At 38.9% G+C, this 24,281-nt stretch overlaps 1 protein-coding gene across 1 annotated transcript in view; it reads right to left on the reverse strand.

Moving 5' to 3' along the window:
- vipr2 (vasoactive intestinal peptide receptor 2) overlaps window positions 1-24,281 on the reverse strand; it is a 75,878-nt gene that overhangs the window by 11,745 nt on the left and 39,852 nt on the right. Inside the window, exons 3-6 of the mRNA XM_085438908.1 lie at window positions 17,668-17,781; window positions 12,521-12,612; window positions 804-901; window positions 554-686 (exon numbers count right to left, since the gene is read on the reverse strand). Of these exons, the coding sequence (XP_085295034.1) occupies window positions 554-686; window positions 804-901; window positions 12,521-12,612; window positions 17,668-17,781 (437 nt within the window). The remainder of the gene's footprint in view (window positions 1-553; window positions 687-803; window positions 902-12,520; window positions 12,613-17,667; window positions 17,782-24,281) is intronic.

Genomic DNA, 24,281 nt, shown 5'->3' on the forward strand with positions numbered 1-24,281 from the left:
ACTGTATATCCCGGGTGTATTAGGAGGACTGGGTACCAGATTACAACCTAACTCCTCGTGCGTTTAATGAAAGCTGCTCAGTGGTGCATGCAGTAAAGCTTTTTTTTCTTCTTGTCCACACTTCTTCCTTGATGTTCCGCATGCTTCCACAGTTTTAGGACCAGAAAGCACGCAGGCTACTGGCCCTCTCAGCTAAGCAGATAGGGAGCATGCGTGACTGGCTGTTGTCTCACCGAACACATGAATGGGCTAACTGCCAGAAAATTCTGCAGAGCCACCTTCAGAAAATGATTACTTGAATCTGAAGAACAAACTGTCACAGCAGAACGTTTGACAGTTTGAGATGTTAATTTCATATCTGAAGCATGCAGACCTAATTCCCATTTATTATTTCATGCTTTAAACTTTGTCAGGCTTTACGCTGAAACATTTTTCCCGTTGTGACAGTTCTGCTGTTAACACATGAGTGTGTGGCTTTCTGTACTCAGTGCTGCATTGTTGGCCTCCCTCGGGATATGACTCTGCTCGCTGAGGACAGAGGTGGTGACCTCACCAGTGATGGCTGGTTTGAGCAGTGCGAGTTTCGGTTGAAGAGGATGTCGTCTTTCACCAACACCGCCACGGCTCTCAGAATGAAGGAGAAGAAGAGATTGAGGTGGATGTAGTTTCTGGTGCAGTGGAGCTTCCTGCAAACATGTTGGTAATGAAAGAAATGTAGCATAGTGCAGTAAATGTTAAATAAAGATGCTACTTTTTTTTATCTTAATGTTCTGATTTAATAATATTTTAGTATTCAGTCTTACCTGAATAGGCAGAGGATAGCGCACCCTGTAGTGAGGGCAATTAAAGACAGACTGTGACCCAGAGTGTACAACGTCTGCACGACCACGTAGAAGACCAGCTGCAGACAAAGGGGGAAAAAGAGCTTTTGTTAAATTATTAATGCATGTATATCATCCTTAACATATCACTAAACTGGGCCTCAAATTGAGGTGAAGATTGTGAAGCATATTACATTGCCAAAAGTATTTGCTCGTCTGCCTTCATGTGCATGAACTCGAGTGACATTCCACTCTTAATCTGCAAGGTTTAATATATCAGCCCACCCTTTGCTGCTATAACAGTTTCAACTCTTCTGGGAAGCTTTTCCACAGGGGTTAGGAGTGTGTTTACTGGATGGCTCGCAGTCTTGGGGTTGAGGTCAAGCCAGTCATGCTCATCCACAGCTTTATGGACCTTGTTTTTTTGCACTGGGGCACAGTCATGTTGGGACAGAAATGAGCCATCTCCAATCTGTTCCCACAAAGTTGGGAGCATGAACTCCCAAAAAACAACCCCACATCATGATCCCCCATCCACCAAACTTTACGCTTGGAACAAGTGCAGTCAGACAAGTTTTGCATCCACCAAACCCAGACTCATCTTTGGACTGTCAAATGGAGAAGCACGATTGTCACTCCATTCTCCACTGCTCTAAAGTGCGTGGCAGCATGCTTCACATTGTTGCATCTGATGCTTAGCATAATGCCAGATGATGTAAGGCTTGGAATCAGGTGCTCAGCCATGAAATCTTATTTATAGAGCTTAAATATAACTATCCGTTGTGTTGCTGAATTATGAAAAATCAAAAATAACTGATGATTTCCAATGCACTTTTATGTAGTTTGAGGTCTTTTATGTAAGTAACACTTACATGTTTTTTATTACAAATACTAAAGCAACAGAAAAATAATCACATAATTCTTGAGGGTGAGATGGGAATGTTTTCCAGTTTTAGATGAAATGACTCTATTCAAAGGGAGATTTGTTTGGGCAGCGTGAGACAGAACCTAACACTCGGTGTCTCACACCAAAAATGTGAGAGTTGGCAATCCTGCATCAACAGCTGTCAAACTGCAGGCAAGTGTAATCACAATAAATCACTTTGATTTAACAGAAATTCTGGACAGAAACATACACAGTATGTGGCTGAATAAACAATGATAAAAGTGCTTTAAACAAATCAGTGTTTTGAAATTTGGCGTAGACACAAGTACTGACTAAGTGTGTGTTTAATTTGAAGATAAGATAAGATGTGCTTTATTCCTGGGAAATTCCAAACTAGCTCAATAAGGAATGATTTACCATATCAGTGTTACCATTCCTGATATTTGCATGCTTCACATGTGTTGTACTTATTTGTGTTTGTTTGTTTATTTGTTTATTTATAAGGAACCCCAATTTGTAGCATTATTTCTGTTCTGTTTTAGAGAAACCTTAGACAAGATAAGAGTTAAGATAATATATCATATTACAGAAACAATAATTCTATTAAATTCAAACTTAATCTAATGCTGACTGCTTTTATTATTATTTCAACTTTATTAAAAACTGTAGATCTGATGATATCAAATTTGCTCTGAGGAAGATTTGTGTCTAAATCAAATGAAAAAGAGGACGTTAGTGACAAGAGGGGGTGTGGTGGAGAGAGCACGGGATTAATAGAGACAGAGTGAGAGAGGCAGGACAACACAATGGGCGATTCAGCTGCACTATTCGTGACCCAAAACGGGTCACGAATAACAAGTGAACAGGATGAAGCTGCGGTCACACAACAGTAGCCAAAATATATGAACACAATGGAGGACAGGTGTTTCAATTCACAGCTAAGTTGTTCTCCGTGTCAGGAAAAAAGGCACCAAAATTTAAAACTGAAAACTAATTTAGACTCTGTGATTTTTAGAATCTGCACTTGTCATCAGCTCACATGAACTGGTGCACAGTTTGATCCATACATTTGTAAGAGAAACTGAAGCCCTACCCCATACCCTAAACTTAGCTAAAGACGTGGTGAGGACCATAACCATACACAGGAGGAAGAATCTAATCTCGAATGCTTGAAACACTCAACAACAAAACTAACAAAAGGCAGGAACAAAAGGGTTTGCACAAAACTGGCAGGAGAACCTATGAATCCAACAGACTAACCTAACCTTAAAAACTGAGGAAGAAGGAAACTGACAAAAGTTAAGGGCCGAGTTGGAAAAGCTGACAAGGCTGAAGAACGGATGATTTAACAAAGAAAACAAAGATTTTTATTTTTTTTCTCCCCCCCTTTCTCACTGTCCCTCTCCCCTTCTGTTTTTCCTTTCCTTCCTCTTTCTTTCTCCCTTTCCTATCTCTCACTCATGTCTGTCCCGTCTGTAACATCTGAAAATAAAATATAATAAATAATAAAAACAAAGGTCGATCAAATGGACCAATACGGCAATGCCACGATGATCCATTTGGCAAAGTAAATCCATTGGGTATCCTTGTTGGTCTTCAGACAACAATTCTGATGGCTAAAGAACCAAATGGGACAGGCCAAAAAAAAGAAAAAACAACAACAAAGAAAACGCTTTTTCCTTCATATCAAAAATGGGAAAAGGTTAAAAGATTTCGTTTTTTCCAGTTATTCAGGAAGAATACTGAGTATACTGAAAAGTACATTCATATATATTGAGTAGTTGGTTGGGCTCCTTTATCATTAATTATTCATTACTGTATTAGTGTGGCATCACATGGAGGTGATCAGCTTGTGTCAAAGCTAAGAAGGTATTGAAGTTTACTTTTATTGTAGCATTTAGCTTTTCTGTATGTTTGTCAGGTGTTTCTTATTTTCCTCTTGACAATAATCCATAGATTTTTCATGGGTTCAGTAACATTATAGTCAACAAACTATGTTGCGATAACTTTGGCACTGAATGCAGGTACTACACCCTGCAGGAAAAGGAAATGTCCATCTTCATAAAGCTTGTAAGCAGAGGGAATCATGACGTGCTCTAAAATGTCACGGTAGATGAATGTACTGACTTCAGATAAAACACAACGACCCGGCCACCATCAACACCAGCTGACAACTAGGAATGTTTAAAGTCCGGGGCCCAAATATCTCTTCCACTGCTTTACCACTCTTCCTCCAGAATCAAGGACTGTGACTTGCAGTCCTGTCTGTGAACAGCTCTCTGTGGACAGCCAGCCATTTAGCCAGGACCTTCTTTGGTTTAGCCTCCATATTGTGGGATGCAGTGATCAACATCTGGACAACTGTCGAGTCCGCAGTGTTCCCAATGACTGTGGTTGTGTGTACTGAGCTAAACTGAGAGATACATGACATTTACACTGTTTTAATTTGCTGAAACTCTAAATTAAATATTACAATAATTTTAAATAACAGAGGCAGGCGAACCGGCAGAAACAGAGAGACGAGACAGAAGACAGCGCATGCAGGAAACACTGGGGGAAATGCTAATAATACTTCTATTGATTATATACAGCAAAAAAACAGGGTCAAAAAACTGAAACTCTGCAACACTACAAATAGTCATGGGAAAAACAGTTAAGTCAAGACTAGAGCAAAGACGCAAAATATTAACAAAACCCCAAATGTCAACATAAAGTACTCAGGACTACGAGATATTAACTGTATGAAACAAATCAGGTTTCCGATATGAATCAAGTAGCTACACCCCCCAACATGTTGTTGTTGTTATTTGTTATTCCATGTTTAGTAGTAAAACGTAGTCAGTATCTATCTCTGTGTCTATCGGCAATTAGGGGCTGGTTATCAAATAACTTCCTGCTTCTAAATACTGATAAGACAGAGTTGATTGACACCGGCCACAAAAATTTCAATACTTGTCTCAAAATTTTATCTTGAAAATTGGTGACTATGTCATAAATTGCAGGGACAAGGTTAAAAACTTAGGCGTGTGGTTCGCCAGGGTACTGTCGTTCGAATGTCATGTAAAAGAGACAACAAAGACCGCCTTTTATCACTTAAGGAACATTGCCAAAATCTGTTTTATCTAGCGACACTGCAGAGGTTCTTCTCCATGCATGTGTGTCTTCACATATCGATTATTGTAATGCTCTCCTTTCTGGGCTACCAAAGAAAGGTTTTAGAGGTTTACAGATGTTGCAAAATGCAGCTGCTCGCATTTTAACTAAAACTGGAAAATTTAAGCACATTACCCCTGAACTAAAATTCCTTCATTGGCTACCTTGTCAGGTTCAAGCAGATTTTAAGGTCCTGCTGCTCACTTCCAATTCTTTAAATGGTTTGGCGCCTTCATACCTCCCCGACCTTTTGCACCTTTATGTTCCATCCTGTCCTCTAAGAACTTTTAAAAGGCCAGGATTCTGGCCTTTTAAAAGTTCTTAGAGCCAGAAGACTATAAAAGACTATTGAAGAGTGTGGGTTTTCTTCTCGTGCCCCATTTTTGTAGAACAACTTCCCTGAAGATATTAGACAGACATGCTCTGTGGAGGTTTTTAAAGCTGATTGAAGACCTACTTGTTCACCGTTTTTAAATTTTTATTATGTTTTTAACTTGTTATTGTGTTTTTAACTTGTATTGCTATGTGTTGCTTTTATTTATTTATCTCTTTATTTTCAAATAGCTGTACAGCACTTTGTTTGAAAGTGCTTTATAAATAAACTTATTATTATTATTATTATTATTATTATTATTCTGAGTCACTGCTTAAGGGGAATTTGACTCAGTTACTTAATGACGACACATTAATAGACATTTCACCCTAAAAACAGGAAAACTGCAGGTGGGTAGCAGCGATGTGAAACAATAGACAATTACAAAAATGGACGAAATCACTGTTGGCAACCCAAAATGGGTGGGAAAATACCAAATGATAGCAAAGATTACTGTTCCCAGATATATGACAGGTTCAATGCTTTAAAAAGTTACCAAGGCAAAGGGAGTTTGGTCCACTAGTGACTGTCAACTACAAAGCAACAGGCAACACAGCCATGGAGGAAGGGATTTCTGATCTATAATGCTGCCAGCCACCAGGGGGTGCTGTACTGGTTTTGCTTCTGGTAAGCTGGCATGTCATCCCTAATATACTAATGCTAATTTTGCTGACATTCAGTTGGAAGCATTTTAACCAGCACTAAGCATCAGAACTTATTTCACTGCATCTTATAGTGGACTTGACTGTTTGTACTTCACAGCAAACTCAAATCAACGTCATGGCAGCACCAAGGGAAATAAACAATGAAGCAAAAGATAATTTGAATAATTTGTTGAATAAACTTCATGAGTAAAGAACAAAGAGAAGAAAGGAGCTGAAAGTATTTTATTTCTACTCTATTGTACTTTATGTGGTGTGTTTATCACCCACTGCTGTTTGGCAGTTATTTTATTCTCTGCAGTACATGTGGTCTGTATTCTCTGTAACCTCCTGACCTGCTTTCAGCATGGATTGCAAAATGGCTTGTAATGTGTCAGCGTTAATTAACTGGGTCAAATTCCTTTTACTCTGTAATTTAGAAAAAGGAAGCAGTGACATGCGATTTGACCTTTTTTCCTTCAATCTAGCGAAAGTTTCATAAAAGCAAAGACCCAAGGACAAATTCCTGCAACGAATTATTTGTACAAGAATGAAAAAGTGATGTCTTAGACATTAGTTTAACCCACAAGAAGTGGGAGGTGTAACACAGTTTAGTGTTTCAGGAAAGAACGTGAAAAACACCAGGAAATTCTAACAGAATTATAAAGTAAATAATGAAACAACAATACCAGAAAATTTACACAAAATGTGTTGTTGTGGACATGTAACTGATTACAAAGAAGCAGGTGGGTTTCATGCAGAAATGTGTCTGGTCTCTCTCCTCCTGCGTGATCACGAAGCACAAAATTATTATTTACAGTCTAATTTTAACATTCTGTTCATTTGTGGTCTGATTTTTTGGTGGATAAAATATGGGTCTTTGTGTTTGAGCACAGATGTGATGCAATAAGGCCTTTGTGTTTTGTAGAACCCCATTATACCCTTAGTGCTGGAGGAGAAAAGCGAGCAACATTTATTCTTGTTTGAAAGATTTTAGTATCTGTTGCATTACAAAAGAAAACAAAACAAATGAAATCTGACCATACATGGTCCGTCACAGGCTCCCACTCCCTGCCTCTCTCTTTTCGTCTCTCTCTCTCTGTTTGCGCTGTTATCTTGTTTCCTCAGAAAAAGATGCTGTAGGTTGAATTTCTTCCACTGGCTTCTTTCGGCAAGAACATCAAAGAGTGTTTGTTTGACGAGAAGCCAGGATGCCAGACTTCAGTCAGAAAGGGAAGGTCCAGTCCTGTTCGGGAGACGTGTCCCAAACCATTTATCATCACTCCTCCTTACCTCAACCACAACTGTGCCTCTTCACAGGGTTCCCACCCTTCTAGGAATTCTTTTTTTCCAGTGACACAGGGCACAAGAAGTTGGATGGAATGTTTTTTTCTCTGTGTAATAAAATGGACAATATACCATGTTACATGAAGTTTCCCTTTTTAGCTCACAGCTGCTTTGCCATGCTGCAGTAACATAACTCAAATCCTTGTTCATAAAAGTAAAAAGTGTTTGTTTTTATGAACACTGCATCTGCTAATCATAAGGAAACTGTTCAACATTTCTTCTGCATTTCATGATAACACTGACTTCAGTTTAAAATAAGTCATTGAAATGTAGATTTATACAAATAAAAGTATGTGAGTGCCTCTGGTGTCCGATGCCAAGTGCAAAATTAGATGTTTTTATAATCATGAAACTACAGTGACAGTGACTCAGGTTGTATTACCATGAAATAATCTTGATTCTTGTTTCCCGCTGAGTTTCAAACCTGGATTGCTGCCCGGGTGCTGCCAAACTGCAGCAACAGCGAGCCATGCACGATGCACGATGCACTTCAGCGTGTAATATGGCTTAAATGGCATTTCGCTGCAATATCTCCAGTATATCGTAGACAGATCGGATCCAACCGACACTTGGGAACTATAAACAAAAACCTTTACTCTGTCTGGAAAAGCATACAAAGAAAGATATTTTTCCCCTTTATTTGGTGAAGTCTTGATATTTTAATGAAATTTTAAATAGACTCAGCTGAATGAAAGGTTTTTAAAATGTTATGGTTTGACCTTGAGTCTTTGTGAAAATCACAAGGACAGCCGGGGCACTACTTGTCTAGTGTGGGATGACCTTGTAATATAGAGATTTCTGTGGAAGGATCATCTTCAAAAGTAGATTACCTTACCTGTTGTAACACGTGCTCATGTCAATTTCTATAATTAGTGTATTCTTATTTAAAAAGGAAACTCTTATGTAATTCCTTATTTTCTTATTCCTTATTTTATGTCATCTACTTACTGTTTCAATGGCTGCTGCCCAAAATAAACTTGGACAAGGTTTCAAATATTGATGTCAGTGTATGTGCGAGTAATCCTTATGAGCCCAAACCTCAGACTTCTCTGAACACGAAACAGTTACAGACATTTCTTTTCTACTCTGGGCTCTATGTTAAATAAGACATCTCAGATACACAGCCCTGGCTGTGCACACAGACTTTCTGTTTAGTAAGGAAAAATGTATATGTATGTCACTATATGCAAATTTGTAAAACAGATTAATATCTAAATAGAATTCATTCCTTTGTTTGGACACAGCAAAGCCCAAACATCCAGGTGAAGAGTTCATCAGTTCATCAGCATTAAACTTGTATTTCTAAAACTACAACACTGACTATGTGTGAAAACGCTACAATAAGCCACCAGAAAAGATGCGAATAAAAAACAGGCATCATTTAGCTGCTTTCCATCTTTTTCTTTCTGTTTGCTTTTTCCCCAGTGAGCTGTAGTAAAACCTGTAAACTACTTTAATCAGTATTCCCATGTTCAAAATTCTCCTGCATACTTTACATTAAAGACTAAGGAGCTTGGACAGAAAAGCATCTGGACTTTCCCAGCTCCTTAGACTACAATGGCTTGGATGACTCAGAACCTTCACAGACATATTGCAGTTTACATTAAAGACACTTTTTTGGCAGCTGCCTGAAAAACGCTGGATTCTTTTTCCCTTTTTCAACTTTCAGTGAACAGTGAGAAATAAAACAGAACATTTCTCTTCCTTTATAAAGTAAAACGTCTTTGATTTTAGCTCAGTTTAATTACGCTGCAAAAAAAATGTATGACTTCTGTCCATGAGACATTCCCAACCTACCAAAGTGTTTTTAAGTGAGTGAATGTGTATTGGTTTATTTCCCCCATAGGGTTTTAGTCCTAATCCCTCTCTTGTTTGAATTATAAAAGCTCACTTTCTATTTATGTTTTGTTAAAATAATGTTAAGTTCTCAGGTCTTTGAACCCTTTCAGACACCTGCTCAACCATTTCTTTCTTTGATATGCAAAATGACAAAAAGAAGATGGACAGCTGATGCGACGACAGTGCCGCATTATTCCCGAGTACCTCTCTACTCCCTACTGAAGACAAGAAAGACAGAAAACCACAGCAAGGGAAGAGTGTGAACCGAGAAGCCGTGCAGAGCCAAAACTGAAAAGAGAGATGGATGAACAATTGCACAAGCACAATGGGCGATTCAGGATACACAGAGTCAAGACCCAAACTGAACCACAGAAGAGTGGAAGAAGAGGGGAGCAGCAATTACCACAGCAGAGGCCAAAAAAGGCCACACACAACACACCAAAAACTCCAGTTGGTGACCTGTCAGGACGACCCAAGCTGAACCTAATTGTAAAGGAAGTCATTTGGCATCTGTCCTGCAAAACTATTGTTTAATCAGCATTTCAGTAACTGTATTTCAATATGTAGTTAAAACCTTAAAATGTTCCTGTTGTGCAATCAATTTGATGTCTGTGTAGGATGAGCAGGGAACCTCACAGACGCCTGTTACCTCTTAGTTTGGTTTGGACTACATCAGTTAAATACAGTGAAGCTTATGCTCAATAAGGAGGAAGTGTAATCACTCATCTGCCTGCTTTCCCAGGCGTTAGAGTGTTTGTCTGTTCTTTACATCACTACCACTTTCCCACACTGGCAGTCTCAGTACTGACATCATTACTCTCATCTAATCATGTTAGTGCACATCTTCTTTGAACCAATCAGCTCAAAGAAGGCGTGCAAGACTAAGCCTAGTGTAAATCCATGTTCTCTATCATTCTTCCTCCCAGACTCTCATTTCTGCAGCCCACCTCCTCCCCATCTCCACCTCACAGACGCCTCAGTCAGAGCTCCATCCATCCTCAGTCTTCACCAACAGCATAAAAACTCGTCACTGCTGGAATTTTGTTTTGTCGTGTTGGGTCATTGGAACCTAATCCCCTTATCATGAAGTAAATCCTGTTCAATTCTTGCAAGTGACCTTATTGAAATAATATATACAATTCGCTGCCTTCCACTGTAACATAAGGAACTGGAACACATGCCTACTTTTTACTACACTTAGGGGTTTTTCCGAGCACAGTGCAACTTCTCCACTTTCCCAGTTGTTTGCTATGGCATTGCCAGGTTTTTACACTGTGCTAAAAGAACGGAGCATCTTTTTTAGCACTAAGTGTTTGGCTATTTTATTTCAGGTCAGCATCTAGTGAAACACTGCACTCCACATAATCCTCCTCCTCTGTAAATATCCATGTCTGTGATAGGTTTGTAGCTTGAACCCATCCGCTGGAACGTTGAAGGCAATATAATTACACTGCAAAGCAAGACACAAGTAGGCAAGCTTCTTCATGTTTCTCGTGCACGGGAGAGAACCGGACAGGCACCGTTCCTTCGCTTGACCCCAGTTGCTCTCGTCCGTTCTCCCGTACCACTGTTCTTTTATTGAGGTTACATGAATATGCATAAGTTCATTAACATATGACGTCTACATACACACAAAGAGTACCTTGCCTGTGTGTGTGTGTGTGTGTGTGTGTGTGTGTGTGTGTGTGTGTGTGTGTGGGGACTGCTGATCAAAGGGTCAAACATCCTTGGTCAGGAAGAGGGTAGCCTCCCCCTCACCCTAGATGGTTCATCCTAGATAACACGGTGAGGAAGTCCTGCAGTTCATCTAAACAAAGAGCACTTAGACTAGAACAGACGCAACTACGTTAATCCTACCATAAAACAATAAGACACGGTATGACCTCTCATGCTCCCAAAGTGCTGTCTAATACACACAAAGTTTGCAGACTATCAAGGATCAAAACCTCTACCAATCTACAACTAATTACAAAACTCTAAGCATATATAAGTAAATATTTCTAAGCATAAATGACAATCAACAATACAAATCTAACAGTCTGCCCAGCTGAGATCCACAAAGTATCATAATATTGATGTAGAAAGTTCATTTTTTGATGATGAATCATTTGAAAATGTCCAGGGAGCGATGGAAGAAAAACAAGACGCAGTTAGAGTGAGCTGTTAGATGAAGAGCTGCAGGATATTGGCTGCATACCTCCAATTACTCTGTGCCATGCTGTTTGCAGACACATGTCCTGTGCTGTCCTGCTTGACTCCTACTAAAGTTGCAAAGTTTTTCTTGCAATCATAAGAACGGAGCATCTTTTTTAGCACTAAGTGTTTCTCTTGCAATCGTAATTTAACTCAAAGTCTGCCAGAAAAACAATTGCAATGTAATGATAACAAAGTTTCAGATTCTGTGCTCAGACCATGAAAATTGTGCTGTACATGCACATGTACATGTGCATCTCTTGAGACTAGTTTAGGTATGTTTTGGGACTTTTTGACGCCTGTACATTACAGTTATACATTCACAAAAAGTGATTCTCTCATACTGAACGTTTCATCTGTGTGGACAAATTCACCACCACTTTCCTCTGCTTGAAAACAGAGCTAGATATAACTCAGAGGCAACAAGACCAAGTGTCTGATACAGCGATGGAGGCGTGCTGTGCAAAAGTCTTGAGCTCCTCACTTCACATTTTCAAGGAAAAGTGGGAAAAGGTGCCGTGATTTATTGAAACGTGCAAACATACATGGTGGTACAGTATATAAGGCAAACTGCAAACTGAATGTGCACATGTAGTGGAGACCATCTTAAAAAATGATTGTAGATGCCATGCTACAGGTAGATGGGATACCAAACATAGAAGAAAAAGAAGAATTAGCAACATGTTGTATCACCTTGTGGCTATTTTGTACAGATATGAATACAATGTGTGTAGAAATATTTGCAAACCACCGGCCCGTTCCTATTCCAAGATACCCGACTGTCTGAAATGCATAGAATTCAACCAAAGCAATCTTATAGTGGCAGTGTAGTTAAACTGTATGACCTGAAAGCCGTTCAGAAAATTTCCTACCTAGATAAATGGCTGCTATTATACAGATATTCTGGGAAACATAAAATGAGGACCCTTTAACACCAAATTGCTTCTAGAGGAAGGCTAATGGTGTTTTTTGTCCATTAAACGACACAAAAAACTAGACAGCAGTGCGCGCAGACACCAAATTGCTCACATTTAAACACGTATCACTCTACTGTTGGGCATATTGACCTTTTAAAGAAGCAGTCTTTCACCACTAACTGGTGTTAATTAACAGCCAACCCCGCGGGCTTCGTCAATTAGGGGCCACTAATGGTCCATGTTGGGGTCGCAGCTTCTTTTCCTGTTCCACAGTCAGAATTCATTAACATCCAGGTGACATTTACGACACACAAAAGAACAAAAAGCAGCAGTTAAGATGTTTACTGTACCTTATCCTGGCTCGTGTCTGCCCCACACACACTGGTTATGTTTGGGAAAACATCAGACCATCCAGCTGTTGTACAGTTTCTGCTAATGTTACCTGCAGGAGAAGAAATGCACGCAGAACTCAGTCTCTCTTTAAGCATATTCAAAAATAAATACAGACCACTTTTTCCTGCTTTGTCCTTTTTTAGCAAACAGAAAAAAAAATGTAGGTTTCACTGTGTCGGGTTTTGCTAATACTTCCTGGGGGTTTTTTGCCTCTGTTCTTTGATTTGAGCCCAATCAGAGAGGTCAGTCTTTGTTTGTTCTCAATGGTCGATGCTAAGAACCCCTGAATTAATGTGGGTGTCATTTTTATTTGTTTAACAATCCTTTGTTTCTGTAAGTTTTCATTAAACTTTGCACATAAAAACATAACCAAATGGCAAAAAGCAGATTCCCTCCTCACACTCCAGTCTCCCCCCACTGTCCAAACATCTGAGTGCTTTATGGCTAACTGCAACACACTCATCTTCAAAGAACACAATTTGCATTTTCTTTATGAACTCTGAATGCAAATCCCTGCAAAGACATAAAGTCATAGAAGACAAGAAATATGTACAAGACTCAAATGAAAATGTATAACTTTTTTTTTTACACCACATCAGGCTTGTTTGGTTACATTCAATTAAATTTAAGCACGTGAAACAGGTTTCAAAATAGTTGTTTGGTAGTGTTCTTGTAATCAGAGTGATTTATTTTACTTCACTAAATGTCATGAAGACAGAATTTTTGTAGACTGGTTGAGGGCTTTGTAAGCTTGTAGGTGAAATGGTTGTATGAAGCTCACATTTTTGAGTCAATTAAAAGCTTAATGCAATTCTCATTTCCCATTTGTGGCCCTAAGTGAAACTCGGTTTCTCATCCCTGACTTAATTCAATTTTAAGGTTTATTCCTGAGGAGGACCTTGATAGTTGGTCATCTATATTGAGTCTGAGCCAAAAATAAGAAAAACTGCTCATCTAAATGCACATTTAAATCACACCAACATCTCTAATGTCATCAGTGACCAATAATCTGACTTTTTCTGGGGATTCGCTGGCAGCGGGGCACCCTTAGAATTTTCTCTTTTTGTTAGGTTTGTTCATCCAAGCACTCCAAGCCATATTCACTCAACTCTTAACTGAGCAAATTTATGATGAATCACTCATTTCAGTTTGATAGAAGTATTTTGTAGCATATCAGTGTTTCAATGAATTTTAGTACTAAAAATGAGTGGCCACTGTGAAGTTGGATGCTAAAAATATCTTTGTAAAGCATGATATATGAGAGCCAGTCAAAATGATTTGTCATGTAGAATGAGAGGATAGTATAGCCTACAGTAGACGTTACACTGACAGATGCTACTGGACAGAAAGCCACATGAAACTCTAGAGGGAGCCATCAGGCATGCACATTCCCAAAATGTTAAAAATGGAAAGTTTGCATTACAAATTGTCACAAAATTTAGGTTATTGCTTATGTTCCCACAGTGTAAAAACACCATCAGTGTGTCTAAAATGAATAGCATGCACAGTGGACAGTGAACCCCTGAGGCAAACTTGCAGGGGGGTGCCAGTGCCAAAATCTCTGCAGTGCACGGCAAGTTCATCCTCCTTTTGTAAATTCCCAGTAAAATGCACGAAGCATCATTTGTGCGCTGACTGGAAGTAACATCAGCATACTTCTGCCTCACTACACACTCAACAAACCCGGTCCACTGTATCACAGAGGGGGGAGACACAGTTGAAGCTAAGACACCGATTCATTAAGCAACAGTGATTTGCATGTACAGCATGATTACTTGCAACATTTGAGCTGCGTGCACTGCTGTGTTCGCTCTAAATATAACAGCAGTCTTGAACACAAGTGGTCACCGATGTGCAGAAGTCAGCCAGAGATGTGGATTAAAGCTTTGACAAATACAGCATGCAGTTGAGAAAAATGGTGGTGGTGGGGGGGGGGTTTCAGATCTTTTACTGAAGTAAAAGTATTAACATCACACTGTGACAGCACTCAGCTTGTTTAAGTATAATGAGCACAGTGTGGCTGAAAAATAAAAAAAAAATAAAGCTTTAAATGCAGGGGAAACGACTGCTTTCAATATTTGTATATGGATTCAACTGCCAATTTTTATTAAAGATTTACTCGACATTTTCCATCTAAACTCACCTTTACAAGATTTTTTTCCTTTAAGATTATAGGAAACGTGAAAAAAATCAGAAGACTCAAACTATTTATGTCTTCATGAAAACCAACTTAAAAATGAACTTCTCTTAAATAATAGTATAACTGAATAGACTCTACTTGTTCTGAGTATTTACTTGTTTGGTTAAATCCATAAAAGCATTCATGGCTCTGTCACATGGTGATTGAATGGTGACCGCGCAAAATCTATTGGCAACCACTTTGAATCAAAAGTCAGTTGCACAAGTTGTCTGGTGGGAGGCAACATGTCTTCAAACAACTGCAGTCCAGCTCAGACCGACTACAATCGCTGGTGAACGGGTTTGCAAATTAATTGAAGTGTAATTCATAAACTAAATTGGCAGCACGATGCAATCAGTCTGAGGCAGTCAAGGCAGCAAAGTTATCAACTGACCGTATTCTGGTTTTAATTCCTGACCCTCGGTCATTTTGCTGCTAATTTACCGTCCTGCAAAATTCTGTTTTGGTTTCAAATTAAGTTCTGAGTGGACTCTAAATAAAATAGATCTTTATTGTTACTGTTACAAGAAGAATGAAAGACAGTTTGGCATCTCTCTGTTAGCAGTATGTAGATTTTTACATTAAAATTCTTTTAGAATAGAGAGAATAAAGAGAAACCATGAAGTAGACTTAAAGGTAAAGAAATGTATGTAATAATATAAGTATATACACAGATTTGTACAAGTTATATACAGGTTATATATGCCATATAAAGGAGCAGTTGCAAAACAAGGAGCAAATCCACACAGGGCGAGGAAATCTACAGTTGTAGCTCATCAATCTTGTTGTTTAGTGACCGTGAGCTGGTGAGGAAAAGACTCGGAAAAGCCATTCTGTGTGGGTTAGCCCTTAGCTTAGCCCTGATTATTAATCTCTGGCTCTCTTCCACAGTGTTTCTTTTATCCCGTCTTCCTTCTCTCACCCCAACCGGTTGTGGCAGATGGCCCCGCCCCTCCCCGAGCCTGGTTCTGTTGGAGGTTTCTTCCTGTTAAAAGTGAGTTTTTCCTTCCCACTCTTGCCAAAGTGCTTGCTCATAGGAGGCCATATGATTGTTGGGGTTTTCTCTATTTTCTAACTGTAACTGAAAATTAAGTAGTTGAACTGTGAATTTCTGTGTATATAGACAGCAAGTGATTTATAACCAATTTACCACAGTTAAATACAACATTATCACAAACAGACTACATTCAATTGTCAGTTTGACCCTATTTAATCACAAACTGATATCAGACTGACAGACACCAAAGTCACTTTGAAGAAGTTCATTGTAGTAATTTTGGTCGTCTCCAACTGTTGTTTTCCATAGTGTGACATTACCATAATTTCTAAACTGATGGTGAGTTGATCTTGATTGAAATACTTAAATAATTAAATTGTCTGATGAACAGTTTTTTTAATGGCTATTTTTGATATCTGAGAAACTACACAATATTCACATTTAGGAGGCCATAAAAAACATAAAATATGTTTTCTTTCAGTTTACTGATCAGTCATCTAAACAGTTGTAAAGTAAAGTAAAGTAAAAAAAACAGGCTTCTAAGATTGGAGACATTTAGTGTAAAAGTGGGGTAAAAAAAATGACAAGCTGGAACAAAACTGTGGGAAGAGCTAGGTGACAAATCTCTGTTGGGTCGGGTGTTTTTAAATTTTTCTCTTAAAATGTTAAAATTGTGCAGTGCCGGCTCACCAATTTTATGGACACTGACACACCACTCAGTTGTGTAGTTATGTCTCAAGTACAAGTGACAAGTTGTCATTTTTTTTTGTGCACGTTTAATGTTGCAAAGTCATTTATTTTCTGAGTTATTATTGTTTTTCCCCCTTTTTTTAGTTCTGTTTACTTAGTTAAACTAAACCTCTCGCGATGCTATAATTAGCAGTATGAAGGTGAGCTGCCTAAAATTAATGTAGACTAAAAGTAAATAAAGAGTTTCTCTTTCAAAGTTGAATTCATGGCTTTCTCACTGGTTTCGTTTAAATGACAGAAAAAAAGTATTCGGTAACTCCAGGAAGGATGTCTTTACCATTTCAGTAAAACGTAATAACTGTAGGGTGTCTGTATCTGTCCCAGACAGGGGAAGCGTCAGGGTGAGCTTTGGCTCCGAACAAGCCGCTGGGCGCTTGCATAATGTTTAGTCATCAATGTAAATCAGAGCACACTCAGAGCGGAAACCCAAACTGCCATCTGGTCACTGGCTGGAAAATCTGATGGATTCAGGAGGGAATCCACTGACTGCACACATTCACACAACTGGGAGATGAACAATGTCAAACAGGGACAGAGAGCCTTGAGTATTAATGCTGAACCCATCTGGTGAGTGACTTAAGTGCAGCTCTAGATAATGTGAAAAGTTATCTGCAGATATTTAAGCCTGGTATCATTATATCATTATATTACAGGAGCAGCCTCATAGAAAGTGAACAAATGGAGGAAGAAATTCTGTACAAAAAGAACAATTTTTAAAAGGTCTGCTTCTCTTCATGCTCCAAATTTCATTGTATGTTTTTTGTGTGAATGTTTTTGTAAAGCAGCTGCAAAACAAAAGTAATGGAGCAGAAGAATGCTCAAGTAATATATAAACACATCAGTTTTTACTTTAACTCTGATGTCTGTGTTTTCATGGCAGTCCTTCAGTGTAAGGGGAGATTAGGACAAATTGTTACCCATACACTCTAATGACAAAATTGACCTCAGTAAGACTGAAGTGTACACTCACAGAAATCATAACAATGGTTTAAGTGAGTTACTGCATTCCAGTGTTATGTTAATATAAGACTATAGTCATGTGATCAGCAGTTTAGGCAAATAGCTACCAAAATTTGAACTTTTAAATGTCATTTTTCCTCAACTTATTTATCTGCAGAAACACAAAAACATCAGTTAAAGAGATCCTTTACATTCATTTATGAATTAACCGTACTCACCATCTCTGCCAAACACAGTCCTGAGGACTCGAGGGCAGGGGATGGTCACGGTCTCTCCAAACTCCGCTCGCTCCCAGCATGCTATGCTGTCCCAGTCTCCTTTGCATCCAGGGCCTGTGAATGGTGGGTGGGTAGTTAGGTATACAAAGATTATTGTAATGTGTCAGATAACGATATAAAGTTATAAACGTTACTGCCATTGGTTGGCTGTGCTGCATAAACTGATGAGAAAGAAAATTAACTGAGAGATCAAGGAGGCTTGGAGACAGTCTTATCCAGGACAAACTCATCTCTAAAATCTGACCAATACTCAGGGAGGAGTTTAACAACCTTAACCTTAAGCACTTTTCAGGTGTAGACCCATTAAGTTGACTACAGATAGGTAGACAAACTGAGTGGTCACCATTGCATAAACATGTTGGTGTTTCAGCCGGATTTGTTAAGAAACACTGGTAGACATACAGACCACAATACTGGAGGGATACTGGGGTATTCCCAGACCAGCCAAGAGATGCAATGCTTCCAGGATGTCCTGGGTCTTCCCCAGGGAATCCTTCTTCCAAATGGACATGCCATGAGGTGCCCAGTCAGACCTTCAAGCTACATCAGCAACAGCTCTACTCTGAGCGCCTCCAAAATAACCAAGTTCCTCCCTTTTTCTCAAAAAGTGAGTTTATACACCCTGAAGCTCATTTCCACAGCTTGCATCTGCAATCTGTCACAACCAACAAGGTGAGGCTGCAAATGCAGAGTGATTTGTCACTCAGCTCATGCAGCTTTGTCTGCATAATCGGTCAAGTCAGTCTCCCACTCTGGAATATCTCTCCAAGCTCTTAAGCGTGAGCCTTAATGGGTGTGAAAGTGCTGATGGCAAACTGAGCAGTCATATCGGCTTTTTAGCAACAGATGAATGGAGACGGCGTGCTTATTAAACGCACCCCTCCTCCCCAACACCCCTGCTAAACATCCATGCTGCATGAGCATCACACACACACACACCTTTTAATACAATAACATATTAAATCTGTTTTTCTTATTAACTTGTTTGTGTGACTAGAGGGGGTGGATATGAGCTTCTACAGAAATAATCCTCCTCCCCGATTGAGTGCACCTCTGTAAACACCTTCATCCACAGTGAAACAAGACAGAAAGAACATGAAAATTTGAAGCTCACAATTTTCAATTTGTTTTTTCTTTTCATATTATTTCCTGTTTCTCATGTTGCATTTCCTTGTTCCATGCTCACTTTCATATTGGTTTTATTTTTTTCTGTATTGCATTTAATCCTTTCCTTTGATTCTTTATTTCTTGCTATGCAGTCATCTTTGAGTCTATTCTACATTTATTTTCTGTCTTTAATTGTCTTATCGTCACATGCGTTTCCTGTTTTACTTCCCCTGTCTTTTCCTTATCTGTTTTATTGTTATGTTATTGCAGCATATCATACAATATTTATTTATCCTTCTTGCCTTCATGTCATATTATGACTTTCTCTTTGTGCAATTGTCTGTTTCCTGTTAAAAGACTCACTTTTTCTTATGTGTTATTAACTTCTATATTATAAAGGTTTAAAACTCCAGAGATGGGAAGGTTTTCAGGTATCTGTACTCTACTTGATTATTTTATACAGTATTTTACTGTCATTACTTTGGTCCTTATCATACGACTGTCGTAAAAGACAGAGATCAAAGAAACATATTCAAATGAAAAATCATATAATTTATGCATCAGTAATTGTACCATACGCAGGGATTCAAGTGGGTCAGAATCATCCGGAACAGCATTGGAGGTGCAGAATAAGTTGTGGGTGTGGCACAATCTAGCTACCTAGAAGAGGAGGTAAAATCAACCACCTTCAATGTGAACAGAAACCAGAGCTCGTTTTCTTCTTTTTTGCTCTATTTTTCTCTCCTGGTGTTCAATGTAACACACATTCAAGCTGAAAACATTCAGTCTAATCAGAAATTAATGTGAAGGAAGTTTCTTGCCCCTTAATATTTTATTAAGCGACTAGGAATTTATTAAAGAATTATTATTATTAACATAGAAGGTAAAGGTTCAGCAGTCCAAAATACTTGGCGGAAGAGCTGCTTTTTGATGAATCAGTATCAGTTTGTTTTTTTTAACGCTGTTCTTTTACTTTAGTGATGAATGTTTGTACTGTTGCCACCTCTGCTGAACGCATGCCCTGGTCTCCCGTGTATGGGTCCTTGATTCTGAAATGGTTACATTTCCTTCCTTTGTGAATTTGGCCTAGCTTCCAAATGTAGGAACCAAAGCTTATTCTTGTCAAGACCTCTCTGTAAATAATCTGCAAGACGAAAATGCTAAATTCAGACACCATCCTTCCTTTAGAGTACTAAAAAGAGGAACAGCCAGGGGGTGGAGGGGGTGACGGTGAGAAGAAAAGTCGTAAAAGACGGGAAATAACAGACAGAGAGAGCAAAAGAGGGCAAAAAAGGAGAGATGAAAGAGTGAGAGAACAAATGTCTTTGGGTAAAATGGCTCAAACACAGATTTGAACTCATTGGTGCATGAAGAAAACTCCATCTACCCGCTAAGTGATCCATCCTTTCTCTGAGCGCTTTCATAAAAACACATCAGAGGACCAGTTTTTAAGTGACCAGGCGGCAAAAGCACAGCAGTACACATCTGGAGGGATGTCGTCTTTCTCTGCTTTATGGTAAAGGGTGACTGAGCCTTTTGGATTTCATGCAGTGAGTTTTTAAAAGTGACTTATGTATAAGTGGGTAAATATATTCCATTAACCTCCTTCAGTTACAGACATGTTTTGAAGGAAAACTTTGCTAAAACTCCATTTTTGCTTCAATTTGACATGCAAAAGTTTCCAAATACTCGCAAATGTCAGAGTTGGTTGGCACTTTATTTCAGACAATTTTGACACAAATGATGTGTTCGGTGGTGGCCAAGTCAGTGAGGGATCACAACATGACATTATAGACTTTGTGATTTCAAGCTGCCCCTGATGAAAAATGACCAGTGTGAAAGAATCTGTCATATCTTTGGTTTAGCATTCAAACCCACAAGCTCAAGTTGACTTAGAAGAGGTTTGAAGTTGTCCATCTAAAGACTGAGTGTCAAAAAAATGAAGATGGTTGAAAATATACATCAAACTTGCTGTTGTATCCAAGTTTATTTGATTCATGCTGCACAGTGTGGCTTGCAATAAACTTGCTGAATTCAAAGTGCCTGAGGAGTACTTTGCACAGTTTTCCATATTTTCCATATTTCATATTTGATACATACAGTTTTGTTTTAATTTGTCAACTGGTTCAATAAACTATTTCATTTCATGTGGCAGTTTGTTTAATGAAGGCAGCTGAGGCTGCACAACCTGAAACAAACTGAGTCTGGTGATTGGTCACTGCAGCACAGACAGTAAAAGGCTCATTGCCCCAGGGTGGAGGTCTGAGCAATACATGAGACCCTTTCTATTCCTTCTATAAAGCTCCTCCCATTCTGACGTTTGAAACATTTTAAAAATCGACACATGCACATGGACACTTTGCAATAACGTACACTTGCAACAGTCCTGATTATTACTACAGTTTTACTTATAATCGGTTCTTTGTTATCACTTAGATGATTTAAGGATACATGTAAGCAAAAGCAGCATATGAAACTAAAACAAGAAGTATGAAAAAATAGTCATCACTCTGGAAATGGTCTTCTTTTTTAATGCCTCGTTCTTTAGAGAGGTCGTCACAGCGGCTATATCTGCATATCTGATGCCCATCATGATACTGCCATCCCCATTTATGCAGACTTGGGACCAGCAGTGGCTCATGTCCCCCAGCTGACACAGCCACCCATGTTTGCTGACCAGGTTGAGTGGAAGTAACCCAAAAATAGGCTAACTAACGCTGAGGATAGACACCAAATATGATGACAGACAGAGGGCAATCATGTGTATTACAGTATATATTATTGAAATGTTATTTAAGGGATCAGCATAAACCTCAGAATCAAATTAAACTTAAGGTCCATTTAGAAACATTTTTGCTACTTTTAAAGGTCAAATGTGAGATTCTTGGTTTTCACCAGGGCTGAGCGAGTTAAATGTCAACTGTTTTGTGTCAAAACATTAGCGGGGCTACAGCATCAGATAAGATCCTTAGAGATTAGTTATAATAAAACTGCTCTCCCCAGCAGATTTGACCCCGCAGAGGTTTTCAGCCGTGTTAAATCTTTGTTCTCGTTCGTGTCATTGAGCTTTAATTAACACAGCAGGAGCGTCCAAACTCACATCACAGATGAGGAAAGTCAGACTCGTCAATGCTGTGCAAACTGTTTTGGGCTTGAACATAACAAAATAATATTTTTATGAGCTTTTCATAGACAAACTGTGCATTATGCATGCAGACTTTTGTGCATTTTAGACATAGATGCGTAGTTTAAAGTTTAATGATGGAAAGGGAAAGTTTGCTCAAGATTTTCTGGCTAATAGAAACATCACTGGAGACGTTTCAAATGTGCTTCTGTTGGATCTGGTGACTTTCACTGAGAAGATGGTACACTGTGGTCATAAGGGATGGACATCAACATGCAGGTAGGCTATGGTGTTGGTACTTAGGGGCTCAAAGTATGTCAAGAAAAGCAAAAAAAAGCGATGGAGATTGATTGCGTTACACCACCAAAAGCCTGTCTCTTTAGTACAAGGCGGGAGGCCTCCATACTTTCATGCTGTTTACAGAAAATTCTAATAGTACTATCCGAAAGTCGCAGCACAAATTGAGACTCATGGGATCAGGAAATATTACCTTATATTGTCCAGTTCGGCTGATTCTTTACGAACCGTAGCCTCAGTTTCTCATTTCTTAGCAGACAAGACTGCCCGTGTCAGCGATTACCCAGTGACAATCGGTGCGGTCTTTTGCTGCTGCTTCAAGGATCAATGTGTTGCACATTCAGAGATGCTCTTCTGCAAACTTTGGTTGTAGCAAGTGGTTGTTTGAGTAATTTTGCATTCCTATCAGCTCAAAGCAGTCCTTCTCTTACAGCTGATAAAGTATTTTTGCCACTTACCTGAAAGTTTCTATTTTTTGGAGGATTCTTAGTAAAGCCTAGTGACAGTTGTGCTGGAAAATCGTAACATATCAACAGTTCTTTAATACTCGGACCAGCCCATCTTTCAAGTCACTTACATCACCTTTATAGCCCTTTCTTATGCTTGTTTTGAACTTCATCAGCTTGTCTTGACCATGTCTTCATACCTACATCTGTTGAGTCGCTGCCATGTGATTGTCTGATTAGACATTTGCATTAATGAGCAGAACAGGTGTACCTAACAAAATGGTCAGTAAGTGTATGTGTGACGTCGGCATCATTCCTCGTATACTTGCTTGCACTTTCCCAGTGGAGGGGGTCTTGATGCATTCTCAATCATCCAGGAAAGTAAATCTCCAAAAGTTGATTCTGTTCATCTGGACGTTGCGTTTTGTGACGTCCAGATGAACAGAATCAACTTTTGGTGATTTCCCAGTGGAGGATTGAAAGGAATACCCATCGGATTATTATTCTTATTCTATTAAGACATTTCATGACTCGAGGAAGTAACAATATTGGGCTTTTTTTTTTTTTTTTTTTTTTTTTTTTTTAAATAGCAGCATAAACCTAGCTTAGGTTCTTCACAAAAATGTTCACCTGTTGCTACAGAATCAAACCATTTTTAAATGTAATAAAATGATCCTGCCATTTTAAATGACACATGCAGAGTTGATGTTTATTATTGTTTAAAAAACATCATTATATACAGGATGTAATGAGACTGGATGAGAGTGCCACCCGTGCTCCATGCATTAGAGTTACACTGTTGCAATATGATGTTGTATAAATTGCATTTAAATAAATTGTACACAATATAAAAGAGGTAGCTATACCACATGTATCCCTGCCCACGGCTATTGCACGAATCATGGTATTGGCATGTGAAGTGACATATTGCATAAAATATAATAAAATATTATAGAGAGGAGTGACATGTAACTCAAACATGTGGCAGGGGAGGTGGGAGCAGACTGAACAATACTCTGGGATCTAGAGAAGTAGAATTTTGTTTCCAGTGTCTCGGAGAGAGGCAAGAGGACAGCCAATTATTTTTTAGTCCATATCGATGACCTTCTGTAGACCTTTTTTTAGTCACCACTGAGCATCCAGCATACCACAGCACACCACAATGTGAGGCAGTATGTTAAGACACTTCCTACTGTGGAGCGGTTAAAGGTCACCAGAGCTTTACTTCAGGATTCTGAGAAAGTGTAAGAGTTGCTGCGCCTGCAGACCAGGAGAGACTGTCTGTTCTGCAGATTTCCAGGAATTGAAATCTGTGGTCCACACAGTCTCAATTCATCAAGATGGGGAGGGGGACCATCCTGCAGCTGAGTTCTTTTATTTGTTTATTTATTTATTTTAATTTTTGGTCAGCTTATGGACCTCCTCTCTCTAAGCAGACTAAAGGAGGAGTCGGACTAATATTGATATACTTCAAAATTTGAAACACGTGTGCTACAAATGTTCTGACGTTAATGGTACTGTATATTATTATAACATCTGACACAATTTGCATAGAAACTACTCACTCAGAACATTGTAAA

Source organism: Copadichromis virginalis, linkage group LG18 (genome assembly GCF_057382275.1).
Source record: "Copadichromis virginalis isolate Kocher_CV1m ecotype Utaka linkage group LG18, C_Virginalis_male_GT1.1, whole genome shotgun sequence".
Classification (NCBI taxonomy): domain Eukaryota; kingdom Metazoa; phylum Chordata; class Actinopteri; order Cichliformes; family Cichlidae; genus Copadichromis; species Copadichromis virginalis.